Source organism: Podarcis bocagei (genome assembly GCF_964188305.1).
Source record: "Podarcis bocagei genome assembly, chromosome: 8".
Classification (NCBI taxonomy): domain Eukaryota; kingdom Metazoa; phylum Chordata; class Lepidosauria; order Squamata; family Lacertidae; genus Podarcis; species Podarcis bocagei.
Window position 1 is genome coordinate 50,029,558 of NC_138133.1, and position 14,248 is coordinate 50,043,805.

A 14,248-nucleotide genomic window follows, 5' to 3' on the forward strand; every position below is an offset into this window, starting at 1 on the left:
CGGAAATGGCTTTATTAACGGAGAAACTTTGAAATCAAGACAATAACAAATTTTAAAATGAATGGGAAGTTTTTATTGCATATATATCTCAAAGCAATGTATACAAGTTAACACATTGGCAGGATTTTAAGAAACATTTGCAATATGATGATAAAAGATAGAATTGGATACAGTAAGATGAATAATATTACACAGACATGCATGAATTAATGATGAAACAATGGAACCACGAGGAGCAGAGGGAAGTCAAGGGATTTGAGAAATCCCACATTTGAATGTTTTATTGAATGTGTAAACAGTATTGTAAGGGTTTTCATTTCTTTTTATTTTTTAATGTTTATTTGATGTGATATTTGTTATACTGAAAATTAATTTTAAAATTTAGGAAAAAAAGATTTCAATGAAACGCATCCCGATGCAATGTGTTTTCATTTTACCAAAGTAGTACAGTAGTAGTAGTAGTAATACAGATTAATGATACAGATGTGTATTCTTGCTTTAGTACCTTACAATGAGTCTGCAAGAGTGTTTCTGAATGCCTAAGAGACGCGCTCGACAGTGAACTGCCTATTTCGTTTTCTATCGCTATTTTAGGGATACCTGTGACGCACGGCTACTGCAAAGTGCTATCCTACACAGGAGTTAAGTTCCGCCGGCCACCGTGGGGACTACTTCAGAGTAAACATGCATGGGACTTGCCCTGTGGATCAGGGTCAAAGAAAGAAAACAGCGCATCAGCCAGCGAACGAGGCCACCGATTGGCTAGCTGGCCCCCTTTGTCCAGCTCAGGGTGTCAGGTTTCCTCGCGCCGGCTTGGACTGGTCCTGCATCCGCCAATAATGCTTTTGCAGGGTGTCGCCAGTGTAACCGCCACAAACGGCCCCCAACGTGGTCTCGGAGAGTTCGTTGCACGGAACGGGAGATCTGCAGCTCGCGCGGCTTTCCTTTTGCTGCAAGGCGAAATCCTGCAATCGCAATACAATACAATACAATAATTCCAGCTGCAAAGCTTCGTGGCGCGTTGCGCGCTCGGCCACAGCAGGAGCAGCCGGCGCAAAGAGCCTTGATCTCCCAGGAGTGCCAAAGTTTAGGCGATGGGATCCGCGTTAAGCAGCGACAGTCGGGAGGTGGCCAACCCTCTCCAGGTAGCAGAAGAGGAGAAGCAGCCGCAAGTCCCATCTTTTGACTGCTCCATCTGCTTGGAGGTGCTCCACCAGCCCGTAAGGACGCAGTGCGGCCACGTGTAAGTGAAACTCCGCTCCCGGAACTGGCTCAGGCGGGTGTGGGAAGAGAGTAAATCCCCATTCTTTGCAATGCGAGAATATGCTGCGACTTTGTTAGCTGCAGTTCTTTCCATACTTATGCTGGGACCAACCAACTTCCGTTTAATTCTCTCTCTTTTTAAAGAAAGGGTACAGGATTTGGCTTCCATTTGGGATGCGATCATAAAACGACATTTTTTTTTGGTGGTAATGCTCAAGATGCGAGCACAGAAAGAATGTGTGCTTTGATCCAAGTTAGCGCACGAACAAGTAATTTAACTTGACATTTGCATGCGGCGGATTCAGTTCAGAAACAGAATCCGAGATCTAGGCGATTGGCATTAAAAAGATGTACCTTCGTTAAGATGCGTTGTTCTTTCTCTTCATTCCCTTTAATATTTTGGGGAAAACAAGCTTTAAGTAAGATATTTGGGTCGGGGAAGAAGGGATGTGTGATCCAAATTTATTTATATTTGTGAATTGGTGTAGTGTAGTGGTTGAGCCAGTACAAACATTTCTGATCTACACTACACTGATCAACACTACACTTCTATAAAGATGTGAATACCTTAGTTGTTGAAAAAATTACAAGAGAATGGATGTGATGTGCTTCGACACTTGAAAGCACCATAAAAGTGCCACATAGTACTTTTTGGAGTTTTCTTTTGAGTTTCTGGGCCTGTTTTAACTTTCCCCAAATGGAATTGCTTGCATTCTATTTTATCAAGGAACAAAGGATCCATTTAATTGCATTGTCCTCAGTGTGCTGATATGTCTTAAATATAAATTAATATGCATGTGGGTATAAAATACCAGTATGTTTGTTTCTTTCATTTGTATATTTTGAGAAGGAAGCATCCCGAGTTCTTAGCAGTATCCTTTTTGTAAATTTCTAATGGCAAAATTCAACCACTATTTCCCCTGAGAAACTTTGGTTGAAAAAAGTTCTTTAAAAAAACCATGATATTCTAAAACAAGGGAGGAACACTCCCAGTTTGGAATGTCTTCCCCCATATTTTTATTCAGTGATGATGATGATTCTATGGTGCACATATTGGTGCAAATCTGTTCACTGTCAATATTCCAAAATATTGGAGTTCTCCCAATGTAGGCAAAGAAAAAGAAAAATCAGAGTTGCCCCCCATGCCTGCCTGTGGATGGACTAAAATTTATTTTCCTTAACAAATTTAGGTCAAGCACATTCAAGGTTGAGACATTGTTATTAATGTATAGATGCCCCTTTCCATATTAAAGGAAAGGCCTAACTGTTGAATCATTAGCAGCCACAATTGCATTGTTTAACTTTTTTAACTGTACTAAAATGTTTGAATCATGCACATGCTGTTAAGCATTCAGTGGGAGATATTCAGGCAAGAAACAAAACATGTTCTGAATAGCTTTTTTATATACCAAAACCACCATTTTTACTCCCTAGTGAAGACTGGATATCGAAAAGAACAAATTTGTAAGGAAAAGTTAGCACTTGGCTTGTGTCTTCTTTACATTCCATCTGGGGGCCTGGTTCAAATGTAAGAGCCATCCCATGGTTTGACTGTTGTGAATGCCTTTCATGCTCACAAGCTACAATTCCTCCCCCTCTCATTGATTCAATCAAGTACAGATTGATTCAATCAAGTACAGATTGATTCAATCAAGTACAGATCCTTTGCCAGCCAAATTGTTCAGGCCATCTTGTCTCAACCTGCCTGGTATGAGTCATACAAACTAGGCACACTTGTATTTATTTATTTACTGTTCTTGCATGCCACCATTTCTCCTTCTGGAGCCTATTTTCCCTGGTGGAGTAATGGATGGAGTGACAGTATGAACAACCCATGGGGTGATGGAATTTGGTGTCTGGTAGACCCCAATAAAAAAGTTTTAGAAATCTTCACTCCGAAGCCATTTTCAGAAGCGAGCTTGTAACTTGACTAAGACCTGTATTGTTGCACATTTTTGTAGCACCCACCTATATACATGTTTAAAATATATAAATCTGCATTTTTCAATGCATGTGGTAGCAATCCTGGCACCAATACATAGCGAAACAAGGCAGCTGCTTGGAGCAGAATTATTCAAGGGGACCTGCTGCCATACCGGAAACAATGAACAAATGTGAGATTTTGTGTTTCTTCTGGAACAGCTAATTCAATCAATCCATCTTTATTGAGGTCAAAGACCAGACAGCAAAGTTTACAATAACAACGCTAATTCACAATGCAATGCTGCAAGGAATTCTGCGGTACATTGTTACTTCCTACAGAGACACTTCATTTCATGCTGCTAAAACCAGCAAAAATCTTGAGTCAGTCCTGTATACTAAAAAAGTTGAAAGGTCTGATGCCCTAAGCCAAGAAGGTGGATAGTCTACCAGCTACAGTTGAATGGTATGCCTTCTGTGTTGCTTCTGTGTTATGTGCAAATTCAGATACATATAAACAGCTGGCACTTGCACTTGATCTTTGTAAATAGCATTTGCAAGTTCAGAATGATGGATGTAACCCAAGAAGTAGGTTTTTAAAATTGTATAACTCTCTCTAACTTTGCTTAACTTATTAACTAGGGTTCATTGTTTAAAACCTTGTACGTGTTTGGAAACCACAATGAAACTTTCCTTTTGGATTAATCTAAGATAAAACTTCTTTTCAGCTATGGCTGAGGAGAAGGATTTGAGTTTGCTCGACTAATCCTTACTTAGTACAACAAAAAGCCCATGGCAGCATTTCCTTTACAGTACGTGTAGAAATGTTGCAGGTAAAAACAAAACATTAGCAGGAACTTGTTAATTGTCTAAAGTCTCACATGAGCAATTTTAAGCCCATGTTTGTAGAAATGAAGAACATTACCTATAGGCAACAGAATGGTGGAATACTAAAGCTTAGTATTTAAATGCACAAATATGGTTGGTAGTTAAGGAGTTAGCCCCATGGAACTCTGTAGTACCCACTTCTAAATAAATATACCGTATTTGCCTGAATATAAACCTAACTTTCCGCCCAAATTCTGACAGTGAAAAGTTAAAGTGCGGCTTAAATTCACAACCTTACGCCACCAGCAAAGCGGCATGGCTCCCCACCCCCAAGCAGCCTGGGAATGTGGGCCATGGCAGTCCTGTACTGCTGATACAGAGTGGCAGCAGCTCTCAGTTTCTGGCAGAAATCTTTCCCAACTTTGCCTGAAGACACCAGAGATTGAACCTGGCATGCATATCACGTGGTCTTCTAGGAGAAACAGCCTTTCCCCTCAAGGCAACTGGTTAAGAATAGGTCTCATTGGCGCCAATATTGGCGAAAATGCAGAAGAACTGTTTTGCACATATTGGTTTTGCTGGCTGCAGTAATAATTGTGTTGCGTTTTGATGCGGCTGGGTCGCCACAAACAAGGCATATGTCATGGAGGAGCAAACGGTACAGTGGCAGGAGAGAGAGACAGAGATAGGGCACAGAAAGGGACAGGTGATGTGCCAAAATAGATGGATGGGTCAGAGCAGTGATGCCCTGGTGCCCAATGTGCTTGGAAGACAAGGGAGGCCAACAGCAGGTGGAGTCAGAGCCAATACAGTGGTACCTCTGGTTAAGAACTTAATTTGTTCTGGAGGTCCGTTCTTAACCTGAAACCTTTCTTAACCTGAGGCACCACTTTAGCTAATGGGGCCTGCCACTGCCACTGCACCGCCAGCACACAATTTCTGTTCTCATCCTGAGGTAAAGTTCTTAACCCGAGGTACTACTTCTGGGTTAGCGGAGTCTGTAACCTGAAGTGTTTGTAACCCAAAGTGTTTGTAACTGAGGTGTTTGCAACCCGAGGTACCACTGTAATGGGCAGAACTAATTCTAGTTTTGTCCCCATCCTCCTCCTGAATTCTACAAGAGCAGCACTGAGGCAGAGGACGAAGCTGACAGGCAATGCTACCAGCCTGGATTGGTTTTCAGTTAAAAAAAAGGCACACCAAGTACTGTTCAGGCTCCTGTTTAATTAGCATATGCTGCTATTGCTGCTGGGAGTAAGGGAACTAATGCTGCTCCACAGCTAGCCCACCTTTTATCTTCTCCACCTGCCAAATATGCACGAACATTTTATTTATTAGGTATATTTCAGGGAAGCTTATGTGGTACTAACACAACCAACTTCTTTAAAAAAGAGCATTTCCCAGAACTATGTATTGATTGAGCACTGCTAAGAGCCCCTTTGTTCATTGATGTCAGCACTTCCCAGATCAACCTAACAGATTTGGTGTAGTTCCTTAGTCACACACTTTGTTCAATATTCAAGGCTACAGTGGTACCTTGGGATACAGATGCTTCAGGTTATGCGTTTTCGGGTTGCGCACCACGCTGAACCCGGAAGCAGTGGAACAGATTACGGCGCACGCGCAAAAGTGCTAAATCACGCTTTGAGCTTCCGCAGAAGCGCCAAATCGTGACCCGCGTGTGCACAGACGCAGCGCTGCAGGTTGTGAACGTGCCTCCCACATGGATCACGTCGCAACCCGAGTTTCCACTGTATTTCCACACATTTTGTTGCATTTTAAGCTTGCACAGAGGTGGGAAAGGCTGTGGGGATGAGGGAAGCCCCAAAGGTTTGTTTTTTTTTTAAGGGCTCAGGCTTGTTACAGTAGGCTTAGACACAACATCAGTAAAAGCTTTAGTCATTTTCCCGGCATTGTCTCCAGAGCCATGTGGACACTCCTGGCAGTCTGCCACTGGTCAAACATATCCCTGTCAGCTCTTGTGTGCATGGTGTTATAGCCATCGCAATGTGATTATATCCACAAGACTGGATTTCATCCCGTCATTTGTGCAATAATTTCATGAATAAGTAATTGGCTTCAACTTTCTGTCCTCTACTTTTATTTTCATGTACTCTTTATGTCTGACTGAAGCTGGGAATAATCACTGAAGATGTATCTGATGACTACTCTTTCAAACCAAGGATAATGATACTCTGCACATGCTCAATTTATTCCTGTGCCTTTTTTATTTGTATATATGTGAATCAGGTTAGCACAAGAGAATCTTGCACAAATATTTGCAGTGAAACAGCTACAGGCACAGTTCAGCTGATATTAAGCACTTGTGAGTTCCACTGATTTCAGTAAATGAGTAAAAATGCCTTTTATTTACTCTTCTCCATTAAATTCAGCAGGACATTAAAGTGCTTAACCTTTGGCTGGATGGTACCTCTCTTTTTTTGTTTGTTTGCTTGAAGTGCTTGATCTCTCCCATAGTGCTTTACTAATACTTGGCAGAGTTTGCAGGCGCTAGTAAGTAGGAGCTTGCATGTTAATGAGTAACTTTAGCTAATGCACAGATATCCCCATAACAGAACACACTATCTTCTGTAGCCTCACTTTATCAGTGGTCCTGTAGATTGGGATTCTCAAGTAAACAAAATGATTAACACAAGAACTGTGGTAGAAACCAATCTTCCTGTAAGTTCATGTTCACTAGTGATCATAACTGTGTGACTTTTCAAATTGCTTTCTTTAAAGTGGTGTTTTGTTTGGAAACAGTATTTATTTTTATCTCTCCATTAGATTTTGCCACTCCTGTATTGCTGCAAGTATAAGGAATAACACATGGACATGCCCCTACTGTCGGGCGTTTCTTCCTTCTGAAGGGATTCCAGCAACTGATATTACCAAGATGATGAAAAATAGACACCAAAATTGTACAGAATGTGGAACACAGGTAAATAAGTATTGGCATTCCACAATTTTCTGCCTCATGGATTTAGGCATTCTGAAATGCATGGGGATTTGAAGTTAGCAACCCTAAGCATATTTACTTGGGAGCAACGCCTATAGAATTCTCAGTGTACATTATCTCCAATTTAACAAATCCTGATCTTACATTTGCATCCTTTACCTTTAGGAAAACTATGGTAACCCTCACTTTCCCTTTTAACAATTTAACCTGTAAATGTTGAATTTTAACATATTGAATCACTTCATGTAGTTTAGAATGAAGAAATACAAGGCACTTCCATTTGCAAAGGTTGGGCAGTCCAACTACAATCCTAAGCATACTTTGTTTGGAATTAAATGTGACCTACTTCTGTCTACTAAACAAGCTTTAGGGCAAGTCTGCTAGTGAATAGCATTCTGTACAGCAAAATACTGACACAATGTTTCTTAAAATGAATCTAGGTGCTCCTCAGTGAAATGCGAGCTCATCTGAGAACTTGTGACCAATATATAGAGAAATATGGGCCCCTACAGGAAGTTGCATACCCAGACACAAGGTAAAGTGTATCTTAATAAAATAATGGTGGGAGAAATCTACTCTCAGCTTGGTTTATATATTTATTCATTCACAATCTTAGCCTTCCCTTATCCTAGTGACTTAGGGTGAATGATGATACAGTTTAAAATCAAATTATAACTCACCATTTTAAATACCGTATTTTTCGCCCTATAGGACGCACTTTCCCCCCTCCAAAAATGAAGGGGAAATCTGGGTGCGTCCTATGGGGCGAATGCAGGCTTTCGCTGAAGCTTGGCGAGCGAGAGGGGTCGGTGCACACCGACCCCTCTTGCTCTCCAGGCTTCAGGAAGACATCCGCAGCCTAGGCAGCCCTGCGGGAGGTCCCGCAGAGATGTCTAGGCTGCGGATAGCAGCCTGCTTCCTAGAGCGCCCGGCGCTTCAGGAACACATCCGCAGCCTAGGCAGCCCTGCGGGAGGTCCCGCAGGGATGTCTAGGCTGCAGATAGCAGCCTGCCGCCGGGCACGAGGAGCGCCCTGAAGCAGCGCGCCCCTCACGCCGGGCAGACATCGGCCAGCCCCACAAGCTCGGGGGACAGCAGGGAGGTGCAGCACCGCCATCCCGCTGTTCCTTGACCTGGTTCGGTTTCCCCGACCTGGTTTAGGGGGGGAAATAAAGGGAAATTTTTTCCCCTTTATTTCCCCCCAAAAACTAGGTGCGTCCTATGGGACGGAGCATCCTATGGGACGAAAAATACGGTTAACCAAACATAGATCATTTAGCAGATACTAATCTAAATCTTAACTACTGATGCCAGGTCAACAAAAAGGCTTTGTGGAACTTCTGTAAGATTCTCATACTTTGAACTTAGGCAAAGGCAAGGGAATTCTGCAGCTGCAGAAAATAGGTAATGCTATACATGTATTCACACTTTTAAGGTCAAACAAGTACCTTGAATTCTGCTTCAAATACTTACAGCGATTCAGTGCATGGGCAGGACTACTGTTGTAATGTAATTCTGGTGACCAATTCCAATGTCCAGCAACCTTTGAAGAAACTGTTGGCATCCTTGATTGTGCTGTGGGGGGGGGTAAATTTTGGAGAAACTATTAAACCATTTCTGTTGTATGTGTTAGACGGGGAAGGCACTGTGCAAAGCATAGTGTTCTCTGTTCACAATATTTAACCATATCTTTATGCCTACAGTCTTTACTCGCATCATGTCCCCATCCCATCTCCAGTAGAGAGAGACTTGATGCAGAATCCCATTTAGCAGGAGCAAAGTGGCTCACCACCCAGTTCAGTTGCCAGCTCTAGAATATATTGGCTTTTCATATGTAACTACTACACCATCTGTAAAATGTAAAAATGTAGCTAATATATAAATGGTACCTTATGTGATTTCAGATATCCGTGCCCTTTCTGCCAGTATTCATTGGATGAAGAAGATTTTCTGGACCATTTTCTCACTTTCCACAGATCTGACAGGAGAGCTGTGGTAAACACCTTATTTTTTAGGTTCAAACCACATTGTTGTTTAAATCAATTGACTGTTTGAAATATTAGGTAGCAGCATAAACTAGAATATGCATATTTATGGTCAGCTAATAGGTGATAGATGATAGATAGATAGATAGATGGATAGATAGTTGCTTCAAGGCATTCTATGTAGTAAGTGACAAATATAATGATAAATGAAAATATATTACTTTGCTGCTATTACATCCAGATGATGTTTCCAGTATTCCATGTCACCAAGCTTTATGGAATCAGTTTCAGTTGACGCCATCTTCATTGATTAAAGCTAGCCAGAGAGGTTTGACCACATGACTATGTTGGTTCAGACAGTAGTGAATGTCTCATTTCAAGGAGGAGTGGTGCCTCTGGCTTTAAAAGAAGCTCTGATACAGTCTCTCCTAAAGAAGACAACTTTGGATAATTATTGACCAGTTGCTAATACTCTCTTGGGTAAGGTGATCAAGAGAGTAGTGTCAGTGCAACTATAGGCATTATTGGAAGATATCAGTTTTCTTGACCCATTTCAGTCCGACCTCAGGATTGGTTTCAAGAATAAATCAGCCTTAGTTGCCCTGATGGATTAACTGGGAGAGGGAGAGGGAGAGTGTGACCCTGCTGATGTTACTCAACCTTTTTAGCATCAGTGAGTTCCACGATCTCCTGGGCCAGCTCTGTCAGATAGCATAAAAAGAGCATACAAGGGGGGGAAAAGCACTCCATAGCTAGCAATGTGTACCTCATTTATGCAAAAAAACCCCAAACAAACCCCAAAAGCAAACCAACAACATCTAAGCATGAGAGACTGGTTTACAAGGCATTTTAATAGTTGTATACAAAACAGAACAAGGAATTATCTGAATTTACTGCTAACAAACAGATATGGAGATTTTGCTTTCTTTAGCAATAATAATTTCTTTTGCTACTGTGAAAACACTTTCTTTTTTAGTGCATTTATTTTTCCCCCTTGAACTATTTACAGTACTGTCCAATTTGTCGCTTATTGCCTGGTGGTGGTTCAAGTTATTGCAGCAGGAATTTCTTAAGGCACCTTCAGCTCAGACATACGTTCTATTATGAAGACTATATCGTGAGTAAATTGCCTGGTTGTTTTTCCTAACCCCCTGCTAAGAGTCATTTATTTACAACTTCCACCTCCCCCATATCTCCTTGATAAGTCATATGAGGACATATGTAGATTGCAAGAATGTCATGGTTGGGGAATTAGAAAGGTTACAAAGCCTTAAGAAACTTCAGTGGAGAAATAATCAAATAGCTCAAAGGTGCTACACTCATGCAGAGAAGCCTAACTTCCTGAATACCAGTCCAAGAATTAGTGAAGGAGTTGTTCCAATCTCTCTTTCTGATCTAATCCTTCCCCACCCACCCCAGTTTGAGTATTCTTTTGAAATAACTGCAACAGGTTTCCCAGAAAATTAGGGGACAAGTTTGGGTGTGGGGGAGCAAGTGAGAGGCATTGTTCTTAATAGTTTAGGGCAAACATTAGAGCCAGAGGTCTAGAGCTGTAGTCTCTCACTTCCACATAAGCTCCAGTAAGTAACTTAGACAAATCATTCTGTTTTACTTGTTTGCCTATTTCTGCAAGAAAGGAAATCACCTTGTGTAATAAGAATATTATAGTTGTATTCATAGAGTATAATTGCATGGGATAATAATTCACTTAGCTCAACCCTGATTTTCTTGTACTGGTTCAACTATGGTTGCAGCCTAATAGGACTACTTTTATTGCTAAGCAGGATTTTGTTTTGTTTTTGCTTTACTTGCATGTCTGACTATCTTCCCTTCTTATTTCAGGATATAAGTATAGTGGAAGAAGCTCTTGTTGAAAGAGTTCTAGATCGGTCATTAATCGAGTATATGCATGTGCCCAATCCAAATACGGTGTAATCCTATCAGAGTTTGGAAGACATACCAAAAGGATTCATTACACTGTGAATTAAAATGTTGCTTGTAAAGTATTGTTGTCAACTTCTTTAGGATTCAGCCTCCCTAATAACAAATTATTTTTAGCATTGTCAAAATTCATTATTTTGTTATATTGTATAGGCATGACAATCTTGAATGGTTAGGACCTTCTGAGAAGGTAATCTTGTTGAGCTGTGACCTACTGAGCTGAGCACACCCAAGGATTCTTCCTGCAATGTGCACTGATTAGAAGCAGTTAGGGCCATCTTTCTGGATGGGCTGCTACTGCTTATGAGTATTTTTCCTGTTCTCGGGATGTCACTACATCAAGGATTCTCAGGAGTGCACAGCCATGTGAGAGCTGCACCTGATTTCTACCTGCATTCACTTATTTAGTTTCTGGGAAACATTTATGCTAAAAACTTGAGCAGGGATAGGAAACCTTTGACCCTTCAGATGTTGCTGAACACTCCCATCATTCCTAGCCATTGGCCATGTTTGCTGGGACCGGTAGGAGTTGTAGTTCAGCAATATCTGGAGGGCCAACGGTTCCCCAAACTTGTCTTAGGTGGCATCTAATAAAGGCTGAAAAGTGAATAGGGCCTAAATGAGGATCAATTAGCACATGAATTTGGTGTGGTATCAATGCAGTATAACAATGAGCAAAATAATTAATGCAGCATAAAACACACCTCAGGGTCTGTTTCTACAACATCCACTGGTGTTTTAAGTCCCATTGGACTCAGCAGGACTTGTTTGAGTAGTCAAACATAATTTTTTGCTATTAGTGAGTTATGATACAACGTAGCATTTTACAGATAACCTCCACTTGATTTATATAACCTAATCCACTACCAAATTTTCAAAACATTAAAGGCTGAGAAAATTTATCTTCCAAATTAGCCATCAAAAAGATTTATTTTCAATGTACCTTCAAATTTGTCATCAAAATTAGAAATGGATTTTGCCTTGCCTAATTATGTTGTTTAAAGAGCTACATTACATTGAGAAAAATAACACTGTCACTCTTTTGAATATTAAAAATTATTTTTTACTGCCTGTTTCTTTTGCAGCAAAACTTACTAAGAAGCCTCTTGTCTGAAGTTTGTTTGTTTTTTTTGGTAAAAAAATATATGACCAAAGCTCAGAGCATCTTGTGACTATGCTTTCAAAGGGCAGGCCAGAGTTTTCATGATCATTTAGATGTTGCAATGCCAATGAGGGAGAGCAAACAACTGTTTACTTTCTAAAGTGTCATAATACAGATCAGAGTTCAAAAAGAGAAGCTACAGTTAATGTTTGACAAATAGTACTATATCATTTTACAGTTCTGAGGACTTCAGTAGAATTATTAATAACAGCATATTTTACACTGATAGAGCAGCTTGAAGATAAGGTGCAATTTTTTAGTGAGGGGAAGTAGTAAAGCCAAAATCAGCAGCTCCTGATAAGAGATTGGTTGTGCCTTCCTATTTTGTTCCATGCTGTATTCAATTGTTGTAGCAGACTAATATGACATACATATATATTGGTTAAATAATGCCTAAGTGTTTTTCATTGATGCAGTTAACTGTAAATATATTTTGTAAGAATTAAAGTGCACATTTATACATAAATACCTGAAATGGTGTAAATACTTTATGAGAAATCTGTTCTTATATATAGATATATTAAATGCTCTGATGGATTCACTCACTCATGAAGGCATCAAAATGGTTAGGATCTTGCACAGAACTAGGAAGACTGGACATTTGGTATATAATGTTGCACACCACCCTAATCTTCAAGCACTCCAAGATTCCAGGGGCGGCAGGTGGTTTCCCAGGGTTTGGATTCCTTGGAATGATTATGGATTGCTTACACCCATATACAGCCCTGAGCCTACAGCACCCCAGAAGGTCTTGCTTCTCCCATAGCCACAGCCTTGAACTCAAGCAGAAATCAAGCATGGTTTTCCTTCTCAGGCCAGAAACCTGCCTCCAGCTTCTAGCTCTCTCACACACAACTCTGCCTCTGTCCTTCTCACCAACAGCTGGAGAGGGGCCCACTCATTTGCCTTCTGGCACAAAGCCGCTTAACTTTTTTTACCCTAAGAAGAAGAGTTTGGATTTGATATCCCGCCTTTCACTCCCTTTAAGGAGTCTCAAAGCGGCTAACATTCTCCTTTCCCTTCCTCCCCCACAACAAACACTCTGTGAGGTGAGTGGGGCTGAGAGACTTCAAAGAAGTGTGACTAGCCCAAGGTCACCCAGCAGCTGCATGTGGAAGAGCGGAGACACGAACCCGGTTCCCCAGATTACGAGACTACCGCTCTTAACCACTACACCACACTGGCTCTCTGGGGGGCCTTAACTCACCAAGAAGCTGGCCTGGCTATTCCAACAATTGAATTCTTGCTGGATCTAGGAATTAGAAGGGACTCTGGCATACAGCCTAACCTCCACCCCACCAAATTATGACACACTATTGTCTGAGGTGCTCCTTAAATGTTACCTAACCATGCCACACTTCATTACTTAACCATACAGATGGGCTGGAATTGCATGGGTGCTAACCTCAGACTCCATATTCTGGGGGGATGCTGATTCTATGGGAAAGACCCATACAATTGAGTTAATAAACATTTTCCCAAGTGCACTGCATGTGCTCACAGAAAAGCAGTTCCCTCGCAGCTAGGGTAACATTTTTTAAAGAGACTCAACAAAACTGAACAGAGTTGCAGATTCAAAGCAAATAGTGGAGACACTTCTAGGGTCCATAGAAGACAAATATTTGACATAAACTGCAGTCCATCACACTCTGATTAACAGAAAAGTCTTAATTGGGGACAAGATGACAACACCCCAGGTGGTCAAGGTACTTTCAGGTCATTCAGAATACCAAAATGTATTACACACGTCGTAGAATGTTATGAAAAGCTAGACATTTTCCTAGCCTTCAATCATATGAAAGTTACCTTATTTTAACCAACATTGCGGCCCAAAGCAAGCCAATCCAAACATCAGATGAAATGCAGTCTCATCAGGTTAGGATTTGTGGAAAAGGGAAACAAAGTAGCAGCCATGAATGTAGGTCTTTTAGCTTCATTTGTTAGTGTAGATACATAGACAGCCATTTTTAAGAGCTGATGACCATTATTCAGATCCTGGCTACTGTGTCAAAAGATTATTGTGAAAAAGCAGTAGTATGGTGATGCAGGGGTGGTCCCAGGGAAGCAGAACCCAACTGCTCAATCATGTGGGCCACTCGCCAATTCTGTAGCTCAAGATCAAGGCATTAAGCTGAGGGCCTATGGAAGTATAGAAGTATATTCTATTTAAATCAGTGGAAATTTGTTCAGG

General features: G+C 41.1%; 1 protein-coding gene across 1 annotated transcript; it reads left to right on the top strand.

Annotated features, from left to right (window-relative positions):
- The first annotated feature begins 436 nt into the window (after positions 1–436).
- Positions 437–10,957, top strand: RNF125 (ring finger protein 125). Its single transcript, XM_081206840.1, has 6 exons — positions 437–1,243; positions 6,799–6,952; positions 7,411–7,505; positions 8,874–8,964; positions 9,964–10,071; positions 10,797–10,957. The coding sequence occupies exons 1-6, from the start codon at positions 1,095–1,097 to the stop codon at positions 10,887–10,889; spliced, it is 690 nt and encodes a 229-aa protein (XP_081062966.1). The 5' UTR covers positions 437–1,094; the 3' UTR covers positions 10,890–10,957.
- Positions 10,958–14,248: the final 3,291 nt, after the last annotated feature.